This window comes from Microplitis demolitor, chromosome 10 (assembly GCF_026212275.2).
Source record: "Microplitis demolitor isolate Queensland-Clemson2020A chromosome 10, iyMicDemo2.1a, whole genome shotgun sequence".
NCBI lineage: Eukaryota > Metazoa > Arthropoda > Insecta > Hymenoptera > Braconidae > Microplitis > Microplitis demolitor.
The window spans coordinates 1820665-1842004 of NC_068554.1; the positions used below are offsets into that span (position 1 = coordinate 1820665).

At 27.4% G+C, this 21340-nt stretch overlaps 4 protein-coding genes across 8 annotated transcripts in view; 2 read left to right on the forward strand and 2 right to left on the reverse strand.

Moving 5' to 3' along the window:
• LOC103571785 (ETS-like protein pointed) overlaps positions 1–13859 on the reverse strand; it is a 53193-nt gene extending 39334 nt beyond the window's left edge. For 2 of the 4 annotated variants that reach the window (XM_053742499.1, XM_053742502.1), the window contains exons 1-3: positions 13076–13456; positions 8014–8123; positions 5229–5433 (exon numbers count right to left, since the gene is read on the reverse strand). In XM_053742499.1, the coding sequence (XP_053598474.1) occupies positions 5229–5433; positions 8014–8118 (310 nt within the window). In that variant the 5' untranslated portion in view covers positions 8119–8123; positions 13076–13456. Of the gene's footprint in view, positions 1–5228; positions 5434–8013; positions 8124–12962; positions 12997–13075; positions 13457–13716 lie in introns of those variants that run through there. The other 2 variants (XM_053742500.1, XM_053742501.1) reach the window with 2 other exon arrangements.
• Positions 13860–14707: 848 nt separating this feature from the next.
• On the forward strand, positions 14708–16165 carry LOC103571786 (ATP synthase-coupling factor 6, mitochondrial). Of its 2 annotated transcripts, none has more exons than XM_014442036.2 (4): positions 14708–14778; positions 15024–15173; positions 15415–15545; positions 16019–16165. In XM_014442036.2, the coding sequence occupies exons 2-4, from the start codon at positions 15034–15036 to the stop codon at positions 16054–16056; spliced, it is 309 nt and encodes a 102-aa protein (XP_014297522.1). In that variant the 5' UTR covers positions 14708–14778; positions 15024–15033; the 3' UTR covers positions 16057–16165. The 2 variants fall into 2 exon arrangements, with proteins under 2 accessions (XP_014297522.1, XP_053598480.1); XM_053742505.1 differs by lacking the exon at positions 14708–14778 and adding an exon at positions 14788–14846 and having other exon boundaries at positions 15026–15173.
• A 533-nt stretch (positions 16166–16698) lies between these two features.
• Positions 16699–19347, forward strand: LOC103571787 (splicing factor 3A subunit 2). Its single transcript, XM_008550081.3, has 3 exons — positions 16699–17004; positions 18019–18075; positions 18218–19347. Exons 1-3 carry the CDS (start codon positions 16953–16955, stop codon positions 18892–18894), a joined length of 786 nt encoding a protein of 261 aa, XP_008548303.1. The 5' UTR covers positions 16699–16952; the 3' UTR covers positions 18895–19347.
• Positions 19348–19388: 41 nt separating this feature from the next.
• Positions 19389–21187, reverse strand: Lef-4 (viral RNA polymerase subunit lef-4). The gene has a single exon (NM_001414841.1). It carries the CDS (start codon positions 21050–21052, stop codon positions 19574–19576), a length of 1479 nt encoding a protein of 492 aa, NP_001401770.1. The 5' UTR covers positions 21053–21187; the 3' UTR covers positions 19389–19573.
• Positions 21188–21340: the final 153 nt, after the last annotated feature.

Below are 21340 nucleotides of genomic sequence, written 5' to 3' on the forward strand. Positions count from 1 at the left end.
TTTTCTAGTAACGATAAACGTTAATGAGTGATTACAGTAAGCTGATGTAACAATCTCAATTAAGCATATCGAAAAATAATAATTCATAATCAGCATGTCGTAAAGTTAAATATCTTATCTTCGCGGTGCCCGCGGCAAACATTTATGAATGAATGAATGAAACGCTGAAATTGTGCGCGTGGCGCCTCTCGTGACGTCACCACCTGTTGCTACCTGTTCTTTCTAACAACCAACGGGTGGTCGAATAGAGACAAGAGGGATAAGACATATATATATACAATTATATGTACATATACATGAGATCTGAGATACAAGAGTCCATAAAATCCCGCACGACGTCCGGCTTCAACGGACAACCTTTTAAATAACGAGTATAATATTACAAAGACATTAAAACCACACCGTGGGAGAAGAGAAGATCACTAAAAACACGTTTACTCTCATAAATCAAACGTTTTTGCATCTCCATATACATAATTACTAAAAGTCCCGAAATTACTCAGTCGGTATTTTAAAATTTGCCGCCAATCCGCAGGGAAAAATTTTCATCCCTAAAATTTAAAGAAAGATATGAAAATAAAAAAGATAACAGAAGAAAATAAGTTTTTTTGAGTTTTAAAAAAATGAAAATAAAATTTTGCATAATCCCACACTTGTAAAGTGTATTGAGGTCATTGTATGTGGCAAGGATATAATTAATGTAAGGCTACAAAAGTTGTTTCTCAACTTTACTTGTACTACTGCTTTTACACCTTTCATTATTATTATTTTTCAATTCAATTCCTTTTTTTTTTTATTACTTAAGACACATAAGTAAAAAAATACTGACCGACAATTTCTTTCTTACCGACGTTAAAGTCTACGACACCCTGATAGCCAAGTTGACGAGAAACTTGCAGCCGCAACTGGACACCAAGTTGACCGCCAATAGTTGGTACCTCCAATAGTTGATAGACATTTTCTGAGAAAGTTGGTGGCAAAAGTTGTAAATCCAAAAAGTTGACGGTGACTTTCTGAGAAAGTTGGCGTTAACTTGTAGCCAAAAGTTGCAAAAGCTGAAGTTGTCGATAACTTGTCGTCAAGTTGGTCGGAAACTAATGAATGACCAACTTTTTCACGATTAACTCGTGTTGTTAGGGAAACCGGCTATGATTGGACGGTGGCGCCATCGCAGTTCAAAGCTGAAGCTTTAGTGAATTAACGTATGGTAACTACTTATCTACTACCAATAATATAGATCTCTTTGCATGCGCGTTACGTTTTTCAAATTTAACGGTTTTTGACGAAATTATCTCGCGAATTTGTCCCGTTAAAATTTTTTATTATCGCGACAAGACTCAAAATTTGAGGATACGATTCAATGAGAAAGTTTTGGTCAAGTGTAAATTTAGTTCCAAGAGGTCGTTTTATTTTAAAATTTTGCATTGTTACGCTGTGAAAATTTAAAAGAAGAACGTGAGAACTTTGCTTTAGCTTAGTTTAGTTACCAAACAAGTGCTGGAGAAAATTATTATGATGAAAAAGATGGGAATCGAGGATTCTGGATACTAAGGGGCCAGACGGGCCGCACGCACAGCTGTGGTTACATATTTCACGCAATGTGCCGACCACCTTCTCACTCTCTCTCTTTCTTTTTTTCCTTTTCTCTCGGCATTTATTATATATTTCTACCTCTTATATTATGCACTCATGAGGCTTCTCAAATTCGGCTACAGTTTGGGATACACTTATTCTCAATATTTTTACAGATACTTTTTCCCATGCTAAGGTCTTTAAGACCCGCTCAGACTCCCACGGAAAGAAAAGTTTTATTTTAAAGCCGGCTGCTTAATTGCATCGTTGGAATACGGGCTAATGATGGACCGATGATTTTCCATAAATATTTTCATGCAATTTAATAAATTTATTCTTACAGATCAAGATTTAATCATCTTGATAATTAAATTTATGAAACATCATGGTTCTGTTCTATACTTTTTCATCAATTACCAACTTGACGGCTACTCCAAATAATATTTTTAAATCAATTTTAGAAAATTATGAGGGTTGGAAAATACGCTCAGCTTCGCGCTTTTTTTTCTTTTGAATTTGAAAACATTTTCAGGCCATTACCCCTCCCCACTTTTTAAAAATACGTAATGATTCAATTTTCATAGCCATTTTAAAATTTAATTAATTAATTAAAAATAATTAAACCATTAATTTAAAAAATAAAAATGGCGCGAAAATAGAATTTTTTAAAAATTAGTTAAAGTTGTCATTAGAAGTTAAACAAAATTTGAATAAATTTTGGACTACAAAATTTGAATTATAAAATTGACATCAAAATTTTACTGAAATTTATTTTCCAAATTTTTTAAAATTTCAAATTGATGTCAATTTCAATTTTTTTCAATTAATTGATAAAATTTTAATACGCGACGAGTAATTAAAAATTTAAAAAAAGTGTGGGGTACTGAGAGAATGGACTTGAAGAGAGATGAGGAGATAAAATTTTGAATATATATATTTATGTATATATATAAAAAATTAAAAAACATAATATAGACAGTAGCGTGTGAGAGAAATATATCCCTTAGATACTAAACGCCAAGCACGTTCATCCGGTACCCGTTTGTCTGGAATAAATTGTATATACCTTGTATCTATACAGAGACATGACCAGGGGAATATTCTTAGAATGACAAAACCACCATCTTGTTCTTGTCTTTTCTTCTCTTGGTGTTGTTTTAACGACAGGGCGTGACCTGAACCATGACGAGAACATAATTAATTCCGACTCCTATATAACATCAGCTTCCGATTTACAGCAGAATATTCTCCTACTGTATTTTTAAAAATTTTTTTTCCTTGAATTTTTATAAATTATTTCTGTATGTCAACACCGATGTATGGCGTCAGAAGAATCAATCTAATTAATTATTTATAGGCTGCATAAAAAGTTAACTTAGATTATGTGTGTGTACATAATCGCCGGCGAGACGAGAAAAAAAATAAAAATAGTAATAAAAGAAAACAGAGGAAAGAAAAAACAACAATTTTTTTCATTGTTTAACATGAATGCCATTAAGACAATGGGGTAAAAGACTTTTAGCATAAAATATTTTTAAATTCACTATCATACGAGACTTTGATTATCATTTTTAATTATTATTATCGATATATATCGATTGGTTAATAATAAATGTGATGTCACATAATTGCGTGTATTTAATTTTAAATAATTATTTTTTTGTAAATGCTGTATTTTGTTTATGAAAAAATAATTATTGCTGTGAATTATTCATTGAAAACATACAGAGCTGGAAAATTAATTTACTAGAAGGTTGTATATTTCTACAGCATGAAACGCGATAAAAATAGATTTCATCTCGTTTCTTTATGCTTTGCCGTACATTCAACCCTTTGCTACGAGAAATCGGCTTGGAATATTTTTTTAGAATTTTCAAAAATAGAAAACAATAATGGAAAATATTATTTTACTTAAAAATATGGCGGTTGTTAAGTCAATTAATTTAATATATGCAATAAAAAAATGGTTTTTATATTTTAATAAATGTAATAAACAATGCAAAAGACCCAATTATTGACAGGATATTCATTATTGATATTTTTATTTAATTATGTACTTAAAATTATTTAATTAATTTCCTCGAAGTTTTTGAAAGTTATAAATATATTAATATAATTTTTAGAATCTCCTAATTACTAGAATTAATAGCCCAATAACTTATTGAGTGAAAAATAATTTTAAAAAATGGAAAATAATTTTTCTAACAGAAAACCGAAATTTATTTAAATCTTGCACCAAGAAATCATTTTTTGAGTGTAAAAACACTCGATTAAATTATTAAAAGTATTAAATAAAAAAAATTCATTCAAATTGATTCATTTTTACCCAGAAAATAACTCCCCTTTTTTTTTAAATTTTTAAATTTTTAGCGGGTAGTCAAAAAGGATTTCTTGGGCCAAAAAAATTTTTTTCTGTGTTTCATTAAATCTAATTAATAAATTATAATGTCTGACATATTGATTACTGTCAATAATTGGATTTTTGTTTATTCCAATTCGATAAATCCTTTAATGAATAAAGAAAAAAAAACGAATGCTTTTATAACGATAAAACAAAAGTTTAATACGATGTCATTAAGTTAATTAACCAGTAATTAATATCATAATAAATAAGTAGTTGACTCTGACACGTGTTTGCTTGCTAGAGATGTATGTATATGTATATGATAAGATCTAATTGGGTGCAATAGGTGACAAAGTATAAAAACTCAATTATGAATAAAATAATTTAAAACAAAATAGATAAGAGAAAAGATGTTACGACCTACGTATGAAAAAATGATAATATTGTCGTCTGTCACACTTATTGTGACTGTAGAATGCATTAGACAAGCTGGTATGACGAAAGAGAAGGGAAGACGGGGGCGTAGTGTGGAGGGAGATTAATGAGGATGCTGCTGATTATCCAATTCGTAAATTCTCGCTGTATTTTGATCATGTACTACACTCCATATTCAACTAAATAGTTATTGTAGTATATCACAAGTAACTAAATATTATCATTCAACTAAATTCATGGCCTAATCTGTCTTTGTAACCTTTTATATTTTTACTTATCGCTCCCCTTTAATTTTACAGTTTAAATATTTTTTAATTTTACCCGCCTATATAATTTCTATACTAATTTTTATTTTTATCAGCTATTTTTTAAAAATTTATCGCTCAATTTAATTTTACTAATTTGAAATTTTAATAAAATCTCTATCCCGTGCAACAACGACCTTACAATGTAAGAAATCATGAGTGAGTACGGATTTTATTTCAATTCAAATTCACTCTGTCACTCAGAGTTCACGAGTTTTTAAAAAATCACTTCGCATACGGAGTGATCTAAATTTTATTTAAATCAGATTCGGAGTTTTAATATTTAAATAAACTACCCTTCGAAGTGAATTTAACTCCAAGGGAGGAAATAAATTAAAAATCATTTACTCAGGATTTAATCCGCGTTTGCTTCATAAATTTTTTAGTGTAATGATATATTTTCCTTTTATTTTGCTCTTGTTAGATTTCCTTATCTACCTTCCTAATTTTATGATCTAATGTATGTAATTTATATCTTTTTCAATTTTGTTGTATAAATCTGATTGGTATTGAATAAATATATAAATAATCAAGTGTGTAATTAAATTGTAGATGAAAATAATAAAACTCACCTATTGAACTATCGGGATCAGAGAGGTCTGAAAGTGAAGGAACTTTTCGCATTGATGTAAATCTGTCTGGTACTCTGGGCATAATACTTTCATCTTCAACATCTGACGTTGACTCTTGTTTCATATATTTGGCCATCATCATCATTACTTCACCACTACTGAGACTGCCACATCCGAAGCTCACGTTTGATCCTCGTAGATTACGCTTCAAATAATTTTTAAAAAATTTTATTGTCCATAACTATGAAAATGTATAAAGATTTAAAAAAAAAGACCTTGCTTAATACTAATGCGTATTACAAAGTCCAGCAATGAAATCGTTTTACCTGCGTGGTAAAATAAAATAATAGACTAGTCTAATGTCTATAAAATTATTGACTGATTTAAAAAAAAAGTTCGATTCTATTATTAGAAACAAAAGAGATTGATGATTAAAATTTATATTTTTTCATGACTACCAATAAAGTCTTAGTTTTTATTTTTAAAAGAATATAAAATAAATTTATTCGATATAAACTTATAATTATCTTGTTATTCGATCAAAAAATAGTAATTAATTCTGAGATCAATGAAGTTAATGATAAAAATAATTAAAATTATATTTCTTAATCTACTGACTAAAAAATTTTTTACAGAAAATTTAATTTTCTAAGAGGAATTTTCAAAATTAGTTGGCTGAGTACGTATACAGAAAAAATTCTAATTAAAAGTAAATATTTTTGATTCAAGGATTTTTTTTTTTGAAAATTTCAATTTTCTGGGATCAAGTAGAAATCTCTGAACTAGAGAAATTCTTAGTTCAAGAAAATCTTGACCTGGTTTCTGAAAATCATTTTCTGAATTCAAGATAACTTTTTTTTTGTGCAAAATGTTGATTTTTACTTGATCCAAGAAAATTGAAGTGTCAAAAAAATTTTCTTGAATCAAGAATATTTACTTTCAGTAAAAAATTTCATACTTCTGTGTGTAGAAAGAGATTAAAAAAAAATAAATAAATAAATGAAGAAAAGAATAAAAACAATAAAAGCGACATAGAAGAAAACGACAGTTGTGTAAAGAAATACTCATGTGGCAAAAGTATGAATGAACCTGCCTCATGAGTTGATTTAAAACATCGAGCAGAGTGGGGATTGTTGAACGAACGGTTCGTGTACGAGGAAAGGAAAATGAAGAGAAGACACCAGAGGGAGAGTAAACGGAAAGACCCGAATAACATAAAGAGGGGAGTTCGTGGAAGCAAGAGAGATAGAACATATGAAGAATTGTTGTGTGTAAAGAACTGATACGAGAGAGATAGTAAACTACGACCGCTTGACCTTCATGTGGCCACGCAACTGAATGAAACGCCTAGCTGTTGAGTGACGCAATGATACTAGAGACTGAAGGAACGAAAGAGATAAAGTGATTCAATGAAAAGGAGACAGAAATAAAAAATACACAACTCAAATGATTTAAAAAAAAAAAAAATTTAAGTCGTTAAAGATGTTTTTAAACAACTAAGTCATATTCTATTTAAAAAAAAATATATTAATCCTCGGGTAATATTTTTGATATTTCGTAATCTTGTAATAATAGAATATTATGCAAATCTAAATCAATATGTTAAATAGATACGTTATCGGATTGATTAAAGCTCTCGAAATCTGTTATGGAAATAATTATAGAATAATAAGTTGACTCAGTAATGATTTATAAATAACCTTTTATTCTTTGGGTTGCTAACAAGTAAGAGAATTGCCAAAGAAAATAGTCATTATGATTTAATTCATTGGCAAAGAATTGTTCATTGTACTGAAAACTGGTGTTACTTGCTCTGAGGTTCCCACTATACTACCTGAGGAGACCCGAGACCTTGCCTTTTCAGGGATAACGAGATCAAAAATACCCATGTAAGAAAACCATTTAAATTTACCTGTCTTTCATTTTTAAAATCGAGTTGCAACTTAAAATTTTATTTTAACACACCCGAATGTGAGCAAAAATTTATATGAGTATTTTTTTTCTGTACGAATTTTATTTTATAATTGGAAATATAATTTTTTTTAGCATAAATATTTCACTTTTGAAATAATTTGACTAAAACTAAAGAAGAATTCGGATAAACCGCCAATTGGTCAAGTGCCTAACGTGCTGGGTTTAGTAATACGTCGGCCAGGGTTCGATTCCACCGAGGATCAAAAATAAAATCTGGGCGCAAGTACCAGTTAGTAGGAGGTCGTTATTGAGGGCTCCAACTGTACCGACACGAACAATGAAGTTTGTTTAATCTAGACGAAGTTACAATTTACGACGAAAAACTTGGTCTGTAATAATAATAATTAATTAATTAAAAAAAAGAATTATTTCTAATTTTGTAAGACGATTAATTTTAAATGAACGTCAATAAAATTTTTTATTGTTGATATAATTATTATTGTTATTTGAATTATATCCAGACACGAAAATAAATTCGGTTGTCAAGTGAAATTATTAGTCATCCTGACGTATATATATTTTTATTTTAAAATATATTTATTGATTGTTATAACTAAGAGCGACTGTAAATTTAATAAGCTGATTAATTAATAAAGTCAACCGAGTGAGCTTCAATGGAGAAAATCTTTCTCTATTTCAACTTGTACTACCATTCATACTGTCTATACTTAGATTTATCAACGACACGAGTCAGAAAATTTCCATTATACAAGATCAGTTATTAAAATTATTAAATAATCAATAAACTTTTGCTACGGTATAAAAAGAACCTTCACATTTAAACTTTAAAATGTGACCTCGCTTTACTTACTTTTAATGCACGATGATCAATAGGGTAGATTTTTCGAGTTAAAAGACTTTCTTCATAGAAATCTTGATCCTCTTCATCGTAATCGTAAAGTGATTCGACGTCCATGTTATCTGAAAATTATTTCATTCATTAATTTGTTGTTTTTTTTTTATAACTATTGGAAATAATAAAAAAAATTAATACTAGAAATAAACGAAATTTTGGGGAGAGACATCTGAATAGAGTAAGCCCTGAGTGAAAATTTTCCGGGCTTTCGTCTGAAAAATGATTTAGAGTTTTAGAGTTCTAGAGACTTTTTCAGACAAAAGTCTGAAAAATTTCCACCAAGAAAAGCAGCATTTGTGGCCACTGCTACATTTTTGGATTGGAGCCCAAAATTGGAACCTTTACCCTTTTTCTAAAGGTACTAAGCTTTTTCAAATATTTGAATCTATTAATTTTAAGAATAATCGTAATAATTAATAATATTGATTCTAAATTTTATGAAATAAGACTATTAAATTTAATACCTCCGTATGATTTTGAATAATTTTTGTTAAAAGTTTCATATAAGATAATGTATTAATATTTTGAATAACGTTTTTAATTTTACAAATACTGTTCTAAATATTAAGAAAAATTGGGTTAATTTTCATACTTGACGATCTTAAATTAAATATTTTTTTCAATATGAATTTTTGTAAGCGTACTAAATTTTCATAGGTTTCGTTCTGATTTCAAATTTTCAAAATTACAGATTCTTAAATTTCGAAACAAAGTTGTGTTAAAATTTACATTAAAACTTTTTCTCAGAATTTTTAGAAAAAATTCAAAGTCTTAAAAAAACTCGTTGACTTTTTGAGCAAATTTTCATCTTCTATTAAAGAAAAATCAGAATATTCACACAGAAGTAATACAAGAAAACTTAAAGGAAAGCCTTAATAAATTTCAAGAGTAATATAACTTGTATGCATGTAATAATTTAATTCTTTATATAAATATAAACTCAAAAGTATAGTAGTAACATTGAAACCGAACATTATGATAATTGAAGAGGAATAAAAATCTATATAATTTAAAAAACTGTTTGTTAGGTTGTTTTTTTATTATAAATATGGATATTTGTAAAGACCTAAAGCGGTTACGGAGTTAAGATCGAGTTACTTTGACCGCTCAAACGACAGGTGGTGAGTGTAAAAATGGTTGGATGAAGATGACCAGACACTACCATCTCTGAGACTCTCAACCGTCAATTCTCTCACGGTCTTATTCGAGTACACAACCAAAACCTTAAGTAAAAGCACACTATACTTCAGGGTAAGATCGAATCACCCGTCAGTGATATGTTATTACAGATTTATTATGTTTGCACTTAGTTACCCGATACAATTTTTAAGAAAAATCAACCTGAGACTCAAAAGATTTTAGTCTGAAAAAAAAAAAAAAAAAAAAATTTTAATTTATTTTAAATAATGAAAATTTCAAAATTGCAATAGAACTTTTTGAAGTCATACCATGAGGATAAAAAAGAATTAAAGGTTAAGACCTCAATACTTTGAGGCTCACCGTTACAAAGACCCCTGAAGATCGTTTTTACTCTTGAAAAAACTGACCGATGTCCATTTATGTTAAAGCGAACGCTTTGCTGTCTATTTAACTTCCATTGCGTCTTCTAAGAACCTTTACTCTACCAGACGACTAATATCTTATTCAATCATTTCTGTTTTTATTATTCAACGTGTCTCGAGATAAATCCGGTATATTAAAATATACTGTGAATCTGAATCGCGAGATTCTGAATCTCAAATGTATCTGATTATAATCAATCAAATTATCGATCTCATTAATTTGAATTTTATTTATCTGCTAACTATTACATGACAATTTTATAATTTCTTTAGTAAAGAATTTTAACGAGATTATGTAATATAAGAAAATATATTTTTACATATGTAAATTCAGATTATGCTGGTCAAAGAGAAACTATAATATCATTTTTCAGATTTATTTAATGTTAATAAGTATTGATATAAATACCAAAGTTTTTCCATCAGATCAATCGATTTTAAATCAATAATTATGCTGGTAGGATTCAAAGTTCAAATCATTTTTTTTAAATTTATTATATTTATAGAAAATAAAAAATTTCTGCTTATTACTACTATAAAAACCCGTAAAAAGAAAAATTTAAAAAGCGTTGGCTTATAAAATTCAAAACTTTACTCAATGACAAACTTTTTTTAAACTTTTGAAAATTCAAAAGAAGAAACAATGATTAAATCATCAAAAAGTTAAGAAATAGTTCAAAATCGACTTTTTCTGACCGTATTTTGCTCTGAAATTAATGATAAAATTTATCACTATTAATGAAAAGTCAAAAAACTTTGATAAAAGAATTCATATATACACAAAAAAAAGATTTTTGGCACAATAAATTTTTTCTCGCCCCAAGAAAATTTTTGTTTTCAATTTTTTTTTCTTTGTATTTTAAAAAGTTTAAATTCAAAAAAATTTGTTATTGTGTCATATTTTGAAGTTTAGAATAAGTACCAATATGAAATTTTTATTACGACAAAAACTACAAGAATATATTATTTTATTATTGTATTAACTATAGTAATGTTTATAATTTAAAATAATTTTCCTGATTGAATTGATAGAAAGTTTCTGCAAAAAATATTCACAAAGAACCAAGTCATCAAATAAACTCACATATAAACTTCTTTTACTGTCAGGCTTAAATTTTAAATAAATATGTTAAAATAGTAAGAAATAAAAACTACATTTCTATATAATTAAATAAATTTTTTGTTTTAAAAACTCATAATAAATAAATTTAATTGCTACCAGTAAGAAGTTAACCCGAAAAATTTTTTTCCCAACACATTCTCATCAACACAATGCCCTTGGTGAAACTAAAGCCATACAAGATACTTAATATAAAAGGGAGTAAAAAATTTCAAAATTGTCTCAAGAGCCCATAACAAAAGCCACCCGCATTCAGACATTCTAGATGCAATTTAACCGAGACCCAATACGACGATATTCGAAGACTACAGCTAAAACAAGCCGTTCATCCGACTAAATTTTTTTTCCTTTGACTCGCCTTTCAAAGTTGCTTTTATAATCTCACCCATTTCTTACTTTTAAAAAAAAAAAAAAAAAAAAAGAAAGAAATCTAATCTCAATCCGAAATAATAAAATCCCGTTACTGTTACTTGAAAAAATATTTTTAAAAAAACCGCCAAAGATTATTCATTCAAAATAATTTAAAAAATTTGATTATCTTGCAATTTTTGCGATAACGTTAAACTCAACACAAAAAACGATTTCTTGGCGTAGAAAAATTTTGCATTATGAAGAGGAAACATAAATTTTCTTAGAACTAGAAAAAATTATGATTTTTAAGTTAGCAATTTTCGGGTTTTTTAAATAAATTAATTATAAAAAAAAAATAAAAATATGCACATGTAGAAAATTAAAAAATATATAGGTGCAATTTTTTGAATTATTTTTCTTTTATAATTTATTGTTTCTAAAAAAATCAAAAAATTATAATAAGTGTGAATGTAGCAGACATCAGACAAATTTAAAATTATTAAAAAGTAGAGTAAATAATTAATAAAATAAAATTAAAAAAAAAAATGCACATTTAAAAAATTAAAAAATTAATAAGTGCATTTTTTATAAATATTTTTTTTAAAAATAATTTACTCTATTTATTTATAATTTTAAATTTGTCTCATGTCTGCTACATTCCTATGAAAATTTTCGTTTTCAATTAATAATTCAAAAAATTGTTCAAGTAAAATATTAATGTCTTCCCAAAAACTATAAATTTTACTGCCAAAAAAAAATTCCAATTAATATTTTTTTGCCTTATAAATTATTAATCTGATAAACTCTTTTATGAATAAACTTTGAATTAAAAATATATTTAATTATCTTCTTTAAGACTCCCATTAATTTCTACATAAAAGCAGCATTTACTAAAAGCATCAGTAAAGCGATACATTACAAACATTGCGATTTAAAATTATATGGATTAATAACTGAATCAGATAAGATTGTAAGCAATACTTTAGCAATAATAAATAAATAAGTATATATAGAATACAAAGCGAGTGGAGATTTAAAAAATGTATGTACGAGTAAAGTTTTCTTGTCTTCCTTTAAAAATATAAAACTTGAGCCCCTTCTATTTTCTATTCTCAGTCCATCTCCATCTGAATTCTCCGGGGCTTTACTGATGCTTTGCTGCCACACTGTATTCTGTATTCAGTATTATATGTAGTAATGCCTTCATATTAGTTTAGCTTTCAAGCGTTTACTTCTATACCAGAGTGTATCAGACAACGCCATTGCCGTAAGAAAGAAAAAGAAAGAAAGAATTAACGCGACGTTGCCATACCAAAAGGTCCAGTACACGGAACAGATACAAAAAACTTTTAAAAAACTATTTTTTTTTTTTTTTTTTACTATTTTTAATAAAACAAAAATTTCGTGTAAATTTCCATAAATAATTTTGTCTGATAAAGAAGAAATAAAAGCAATAAAAAAAATAAAAATAAATTACAAAGCAATAAAATAATAAAATTTTAACGAGTGTTTTTTTCGATTATTAAATTATTGATACAAATGGCTGGGAGGTAATTGATCGATAGTTAATAAAATTATTTTAAGCGTTTTATTATGATTCACGAGATACGATTAGTCGAGGTATTTAACGATGAATTGTTAACACGCGATTGGAAATCACGAATGATAAAATTTATGTCCTATTAAAAACAACAAAAATTTTTTTAAATTATTTTTTTTTAAAACAAATAAAAATTATCTTGAAATAATTTACTTAATTATTAATATATATATATATTGTTATATAATAAATATATAATTAAAATTTTCCAAATGACTCATAAGTAATAAATATTACTAAGTATGAAAAGTAATTATTATTTTTCACTTACGATAAATGCGATATCTTAATTGTCACGGTCTAATCTACAGTTAAACGTATAAATTAATACATATATACATATATATTTATGAAAATAAAAAAATAAATAAATAAATAGTTAACCTGTGTAAGTTTGTATTTTTTAAAACTCCAGTAGATGTGAATCCAAGATTTGAATTTTTTCGTAAACTTTTTTTTGTCAGCAAATTCAAACACTCAATTCAAACAATTGACACACAATTACTTGATAAACACAATCATAATTTTCACACACATTTAGTTGAAGTAACAAACTGATGTAATAAGAATTAAAATAATTGTTTTTTAAATTTATATCAGCAGCACATCTACTGAGAATGAGTGTAAGATAAGAGCGTGGCGATGAGTCTCAGTACTGGTGGGTTCATGAATGAAACTGAGAATGGGCCGAAGGGAGATGGAAGTTAAGCCTAGCCTTCACTAACTTTAACGAAATTTACCCCCGCCAATTTACTCAACTTTGTAGTTGCGCCAACTAAACTAAACTGAAAACATTTATCTCATTCTGTCTTCCCTCTCTCTTAGAACTGCGCGCCCCTCTTTACTCGGTTACTTATTCGCTCTTTTCCCCTTCTCGCGCCCTTTCCCGGCTTCTTTGAAAAAAATATAAAAAATTAAGCTCATTTATTTTCGTCTCTCCTGCTATCATTTTTACCTTTTCATTCTGTAACCTGGGCCTGTTATCATATAATTCATATATTTTTTTGTATTCATTTCTTACTTACTCTCTTTAACTCTGTGCGGTCTTTCTTTCTTATCTGGTCCAAGCGTTGACTTTTGATTACTTTGTCCCTCTAGTGTTCGAACACACAATCACTCCTACACGTTTACACACATCAATCGGAAGTTAAGGAGGGTCCGGACAAAAAAACACCATTCGCCGGTATTATTAGCATCCGCTTTTTTAAAAAAAATTAAAAATTTTTATGACTCTGAAGTTAACTGACGTCTAATAATTTTAGATTTTTTAAAATGTGATAAATTACAAAAAGATAAAATATTTAAAAAAATGCACTTATAGTCTTTTAAATTCTCTACATGTGCATATTTTTAGTTTTTTTTTTTCTTCAAATTGAAGTGTTGAAAAACAAATTAAAATTTTTTAATTGTCTGCTAACTTCAGGACTGTTTTTTATGAGTGTGAATGTAGCGGATATGAAATAAATTTTAAATTACAAATAAACTAATTAAATTATTAAAAATATAAAAATTAAAAAAAAATGCACATACAGATTTTCAAATTCTATAAATGCGCATTTTCTTTGATTTTTTTTTTCTCATAAATAAATTGTTGAAAAAAAAAATTCAAAAATTATCTGCTAACTTCAGGATTATAAATTTTTTTATGCTGAAGTTAGCTGACACCTGATAATTTTTTTTTTAAATTCAAATAATTACTGATAGAAAAAAAAACTAATTAAACTATAAAATTGAATTAATTATTAACAATTAATTATAATTATAAAAATAAAAATAATTATTAAAATTTTTTAAATTGCCGCCAAAAATTTATTCAAATATTCGCTAGATGGCTTGTGAATTATTTATAATTTATGCAACAAAACAAACAATTGAATTAATAATTACCTTTGTAATACAAATAACAATTAAAAAACACTCTTTATTTACTTAATTACTCATATATCTGTTAATTTATTGATAATTATTTATATTTATAAATTTTAAATTTTACTAGCGAACGTTTTTCACTTGAGTAGTACATCAGTCGCCATATTGGAACTACCAGCTGATTACCCCGATTACAACTGATTGATCTGCAAAAAAAAGGTAAATTATTTTATTTTAACTCTTAATTAATAATTAAATATCAATTACATAAATTTATATTAATCATGTAAGTTATAATTATTAAAAATAATTCTTAAAAGTTAAACTTGATAGTCATCAATTTTATTTTTAAAAAATTCTCATATTACATAAGATAAATAATATAGTTATAAATATATTAAATAATTATATATTTTTAGTAATTATTAATGAATTGTATTGATTAAATAAATTATTTTATTTCAGAAACAACCATGCTGACACCGCAAGTATTGAAAGTATCGAAAATCGTTCGGAGAAATATTGGAATGATGGCACCATGCATGCAAAAAGCTTCTGATCCAATCCAACAATTATTTTTAGATAAAATTCGTGAATATAAATCAAAGAGTTCGTAAGTGTTGATTAAATTTATATTTTTGTAAATTTATCAGTTTATTATTCAACTCCGAATTCTCGAAATTTATAATAATGATTTTATGAGAGTGAATGCAGTAGACTGAGACAGTTTATAAATTTAGATTTTACTGACATTTTATTTATTTATTTTAAAATTCAAAAAATTCCTACTTGTCAGTTACATTCACACTCATATGATTTTAGTTTTGACAACTGACTTTCATTTTTTATTTCAGAGGTGGAAAATTAGTCGACCCAAGTCCTGAAATCCAGAAAGAACTTAAAAGTGATTTGGATCGACTTGCCACCCAATTTGGAGGTGGTCCTGGAGTTGATATGACCAAGTTCCCAACATTTAAATTCGAAGGTACTTTTAGCGATAAAAAAAGACGCGATTTTTCAATCAGTGATTAAAAAACTCTGAGATTTATATATTTAAAAGTAAATATATATTAGACTGCTAATAAAATCGATACTTTTTTAGTTTCATACAAAAATTCGAATGTAACATAAAAAAAATTGGGTTGACTCAATTAAAGAACCCGCGCTCGCTTAAATAAGATTTTTTATTTAAAAAACAAGAGAAATTTTTTTTTAACTGAAATTTTATAACTCATTAACGGATCAATAAATTAAAATGACCATATATTTTCGTAGAGAATTAAATGCTCTACAAAAAAGGTCTCTTACAATTTTTTGATAAATTCAACTGTTCAAAAGATATTTAAGTTTAAATCAACAAGAATATATTAATCTCTACTTTACCTAAATCTCTGATTTAAAAACTCGCTCCAATTGGCTATTGTACACTTTATTAATATTCAATTACTATTTTTTCAGATCCCAAAATCGAGTATGACATCATCAGCAAAAATTAATTACAAATATTATTTTTTTTTCAATAGTAAAACTCAAAATTTAATTACAATGTATCTATAAATAATTAGAAAAAAAAATAATAAAAGTATCGTTACATTTAAAACTGTATTCATTAAAATCAGATATTCATTCTAATTTAATTTCCTCCATTTAAATTATTTTTTTATCCAAACAATCACTAGTACGAGCTTACCATTAAATTTCTTTGACAGTTTTACAAAAAATCTGTCATCCATTAAAGTTTTTAAATTCTCTAATTAAAATAAAATAATTTCCATTAAAAAATTAAATTAACAAAAATACTGTCAGTATTTAATAAAATCAGATAAAGTATGAGTGTGAATGTAGCAGACAGACAAATTTAAATTTATAAAAAATACATTTATTAAATTTTTAAAAATTCTATTTTATTCAATTATTGATCATTTTAAATTTATCTCATGTCTGCTACATTCACACTCATGATAAATTAGAGACCTAGTATAACAACATTTTATCATTAATATAATAAACTCTTATCTTTTTTAAAATTAATGTGTTGATAATTTTATTTACAATTGTCAAACAGATAAGTCTGTGGTCACAAAATAACTATTGTTATGATGATATTTATTATGACGTCAATGTTGTAATTATTTGTATCCATCACAAATCCCTCCCCCAAGCGGCTGCTGAAAGAGAAAAAAGACTCTTCGGATTCATTCCCACACAGTTGTTTGATGTTACTATATCGTGTACGTCAATTTTACGAAACTATTCTAAATTAGAATATTTATTTCATCCATCTGTTCATACTCACATAATACGTCTAATTAGAAAATTAGCCTTGAATTTAATTATTTTTGTTGTACAAACTGCGTTATTGGTATCAAAAATATTTATTTGTGAAAAGAAAATGGAATTCAAAATATGGAGCTGTTTCTTAGTGATTTTGTTGGTTTCATCATGTGAGTTAATTATTGAATATTTTATTTAACGTCTTATATTTATTTATGAGAGTAAATGACAGACATGAGAAAATTTATAAATTTTAAATAAATAAATATAATAAAATTTTAAAAAAGCGCGCTGGGATTTTTATTTATTTATCTGAATGCGCATTCTTAAATTTTATTCTTCTGACATTTTATTTATTTATTGCAATATTTTAAACTGTCAACTGTCAGCTGCATTCACACTCGTGTTTATTTTTATAAATTCAAATTTTAGAAGTTTTTTTTGTTCATAATTATTTTTAAATTTAAGCGCTTTTTATTTTTTACGTGTAAAGTTAATAAAAAGAAAGTTTTCTACAAATTCATCTCTTGAGAAAGTTTTTATTTTATTGATTTACTTAATGGAGGTCATAATGTCCGTGAGTATAAAAATTAATCGTAAAATCACTAGGGTTTATAATAAAATATATAGGTATTGTATTGTATGACTTTGAATTTTGTTTTAAAACAAAATAATGTAGTTTTATTTTATGGAATCATTTGAATTTTTATAAAGTAATTTCAATGTCAAGAGATATTTGAATATTTATTTCGTTTAATTTATCCTTGTGTTTGAAAATTCAAGGTGATGATTTCGATGATTATTCCCTTTTTTTTTTTAATTGTTTTTTCCTCGTCAGCTATTTTTTCCTCGCAAACTTTTTTATATAATATTATAAAACCTTGACAAGTATTCGGGAGAAAGTTTTTAAATTACTGTATTTAAAAAAAAATGTAATTTTCATTTTAAATTACATAGATTTTTATTTTTATTGTTTTGCCTCTATTAACTAAAAAATAATTCTTGTAAAGAATTTAATTAAAAAAACTAAAAATATGCACATGTAGAAAATTTTAAAAACTACAGGTGCAATTTTTTAAAATATATTTTTTTTTGAATTTATGGTTTAAAAAACAATTAGGGTCCGCTAACTCCAGTATCATAATACTTCAATATATATATTAATTAATTATACTTATTTTTAGGTATTGATGGTGGAAAAGTAAAATATCCTGGGAAAATCTATAGTCGACCTAGTTCAGGTAATGATTACTTGTCACAAAGCATAAGAAATTTTACCATCTTTGTATGAATTGGTCATTTTAAAAAAATCATCTGTATATTTATCAGCTGATCGTGAACTGGTTATTAAATTTAAATATAAACATTAATTAATTATCTCAGGTGGGTCATATCAACCTTCTGGTGGATATCCATCTCACACTGCAACAAACCATCATCCAAGTCAGAACTACAATCCCAGTTATCATCCACCACCAAATACTGGCTACCATCCGCAGCCAAATGGTGGCTACCATCCGCAACCTGGCTATCATCCCCCACCAAATGCTGGTTATCATCCAGCACCAGCTCAACCTGCCCAAACAATTATAGTTGAATCAGAGAAACGTGGACTTGGTACCATTGCCAAAGAAGCTGCTGTGGGTGCGGTAGTCAGTGCCGGAGTCAACGCCGCTGTAAACAGAGTAATTCCTGGAGGAATTTATGGCCACAGTTTCTCGGGATCTTCGGGTTCTGCCCCAGCACCAGCACCTGCAGCACCTGGAGTAACTCACACTGAAATTATTTATAATAATTACTATGGAAATGGGACTGGCCCAGCTCCAGGAGATCCAGCTGCTCAACCACCTTATCCACCAGGTTTTCAACCCAATCCAGCAGTTCCAGGTTCGGTTCCTCAACCATATGTTCCACCGCAAAATCCACCTGGTAATTATTACGGAAACCCAGCAAGCTCTGTAATTTATAAAACATCAACTAATGCTGCTGGATCAATAATTAATGAAAGCGGCCTTATTACACTTCTTTCCATACTTGTCTTTGCTAAAAATATTTTTTAATTATAATCTACAAATAACTAACTATTTTTAAAATCATATACTTGTAATATAAAAATATTTTCCGTAATTGCTAAGAATCTATTTTGAAAGATCAAAAATTTTTAATTTATTGATAATTAACTTTCTTCCATCCATTAGTTGTAATATTTATAATACGATCATGTACTTTGAAACAGTATGATCAATTATTAGACGTCAGCTAATTTCAGTTTTATAAAACATATATTTTGATATAAGCTTGCAAAAATTTAACGATACAATAAATTATGATGAAGTCAATATTTCTACATCACAAGCAAAAAGCTATTGCTTCACAATATGTTATACTCCATTAATAATTATAAAATCAAATTTTTATATTGGAATTTTTAAAAGTATTTACAATAAATGTTACTCAATGCCGTTATAAAATCAAAGTCTATTTTTAATACAATATACATATTTTTTGTGGACAAGCTTTTGCGCTAAAGTATTTAATTTAAAATTTTTAAATTGTACTTTCAAACAATTAACAAATATAAATAAAACTTGTAATTTAATTGGAAAATAAAATGATTGTTATTTTAATCAGTATCTATCAAAAGTATTGGCGGGATTTTTGAATAAACATATTTATCATTTTTTAAAATATCTAAAACTTTATTTTATCAATTTAAACTCCACTCTTATCAGTAATAAATTACTGCTGAAGTGACCGCAACTGTTGAGACATATAATCCAGCTCAGATTTAAAAATTTCAAATTCTTCAGAGTTTGAAGTAAACTGTCTCTCAAACCGCTCACGCAAAATCACAACATGCCCTCGCCGCAAAGTTATTTCATAAATTGACTGCGGGTTCAACAAAAATGACGCATCCAGTTTTTTTTCAAATATCGGGGTCGTGCTTTCGTCCAAAAAAGCCATTTCATTTATGATTCGTACATCCAGTGTTGGAATTTTGTATTTATATTCACGATTGTTGCACACTATTATAAATCCATCAGTATAATCAATGAACGATGCCGAAAAATAGTCTTCGTTTTCATTATCTCTGATCGTAAATTGAACCCCAATTAAAAATTCATCTTTTAGCAAACCGTCATCATCATTATTATGATTGTGATTATTATTATTATTATTATTATCATTATTAGATATAATGAATTTAAACGAGCGGCAATTCATTTTATCACTCAGCAACGGATGATTAATCTCTTGCCGCGGAAAAGAAGAAAAAAATGATAAGACATCATTTGGTTCCGGCATATATAATTGTTTGTGAAATATCACACCGATGATATCAGTAAAAATAATCCATCGCTTATCAGGAATAACTTCATACTGAAAAATAACATGAGGAAATTTATTCAAAAATTTTGATGATACTTCCCCAGTGTTATGCATGTCATCCCAATACAATATCGTGTCGGTATTCAAATTATTGTTTATCATCCGCCCTTTGTAGCCGTCAAATTTATACTTCAATTTATAATCAATCAAATTGCAAGAGTATTGATAGATTGGTGAAAATTTACGGCAGGGTATGTTTAGTAATTGCGATAATTCGACATAATTGTAAATAGCATTCGTGTCTAACAAGTGATAGAATTCAGGTAGATATTTATCCGACAGTAAATCCCAAAATGAATTTTCAATTTTAGTAAATTCTTCATAATTTATTGTCTTGTAATCACGATCGTATTCAATTTCAGCTGAAAAATAGTACGCGCCACCTTGATTTTGCGATATTTTTTCAACACATACACGAATATTGTTTTCACTGTACAAAGTGTAACGTATTATAATATCTTGCACTGTACTAAATTTATCAGATGCTTCGGCGATCGTTTCTTTGGCAGTTGTCCTGGTGAAGGGTATGAACATTGCGTTGGTCAAATTTCCACTGGAGATATCATTGAGACTCTCTTTGTTGTCTTGGTTACAAACAATTACCTTCAATAAATTCAATCGATGAATACATTGTTTCAACTGGAACGCATTGTTTGCAAGTCTGTAACTCGGATACAAGTTACTGTCAGAATTAGGAAATACTGTGTCGTTGTAATGAAGAATTAGCGACTTGTCAAATTTATCCTTAGAAAATTTTTCGATCATCAGATCGAATATCGCTTGAGATATCGGCAAACGTACACTTGTTTCATACTCTATAGTTTCCATTTCTGTAGTGTTTGATGTTAAGCAACAAGTGACGTTGGTTAATTTATAGCGTTTATGCGCGCGACATTAATGACAATTTTATTGAATTAGTCGACAATTTATCGAATAGATCTTAAGACATTTTAACATTCAGTCTATAGACATAATGTTCGTATATAATTCCTAATCTTTATGATAGTATGACAATGTGATGCTTTTAAACTCGATGAATCATCGCTGTAAAATATATCAACATTTAAAAAATAATAAATAATAAATGCTGTCGATTGGTAGCATTGACATTTTGTC

Coding starts and splice junctions, on each gene's coding strand:
- LOC103571786 (XM_014442036.2), top strand. CDS start 15,034: ATGCTGACACCGCAAGTATTGAAAGTATCGAAAATCGTTCGGAGAAAT. Junction 15,174..15,414: donor GAATATAAATCAAAGAGTTC/GTAAGTGTTGAT, acceptor TTTTTATTTCAG/AGGTGGAAAATTAGTCGACC. Junction 15,546..16,018: donor CCCAACATTTAAATTCGAAG/GTACTTTTAGCG, acceptor CTATTTTTTCAG/ATCCCAAAATCGAGTATGAC.
- LOC103571787 (XM_008550081.3), top strand. CDS start 16,953: ATGGAATTCAAAATATGGAGCTGTTTCTTAGTGATTTTGTTGGTTTCA. Junction 17,005..18,018: donor GATTTTGTTGGTTTCATCAT/GTGAGTTAATTA, acceptor ACTTATTTTTAG/GTATTGATGGTGGAAAAGTA. Junction 18,076..18,217: donor CTATAGTCGACCTAGTTCAG/GTAATGATTACT, acceptor TAATTATCTCAG/GTGGGTCATATCAACCTTCT.
- Lef-4 (NM_001414841.1), bottom strand. CDS start 21,052: ATGGAAACTATAGAGTATGAAACAAGTGTACGTTTGCCGATATCTCAA.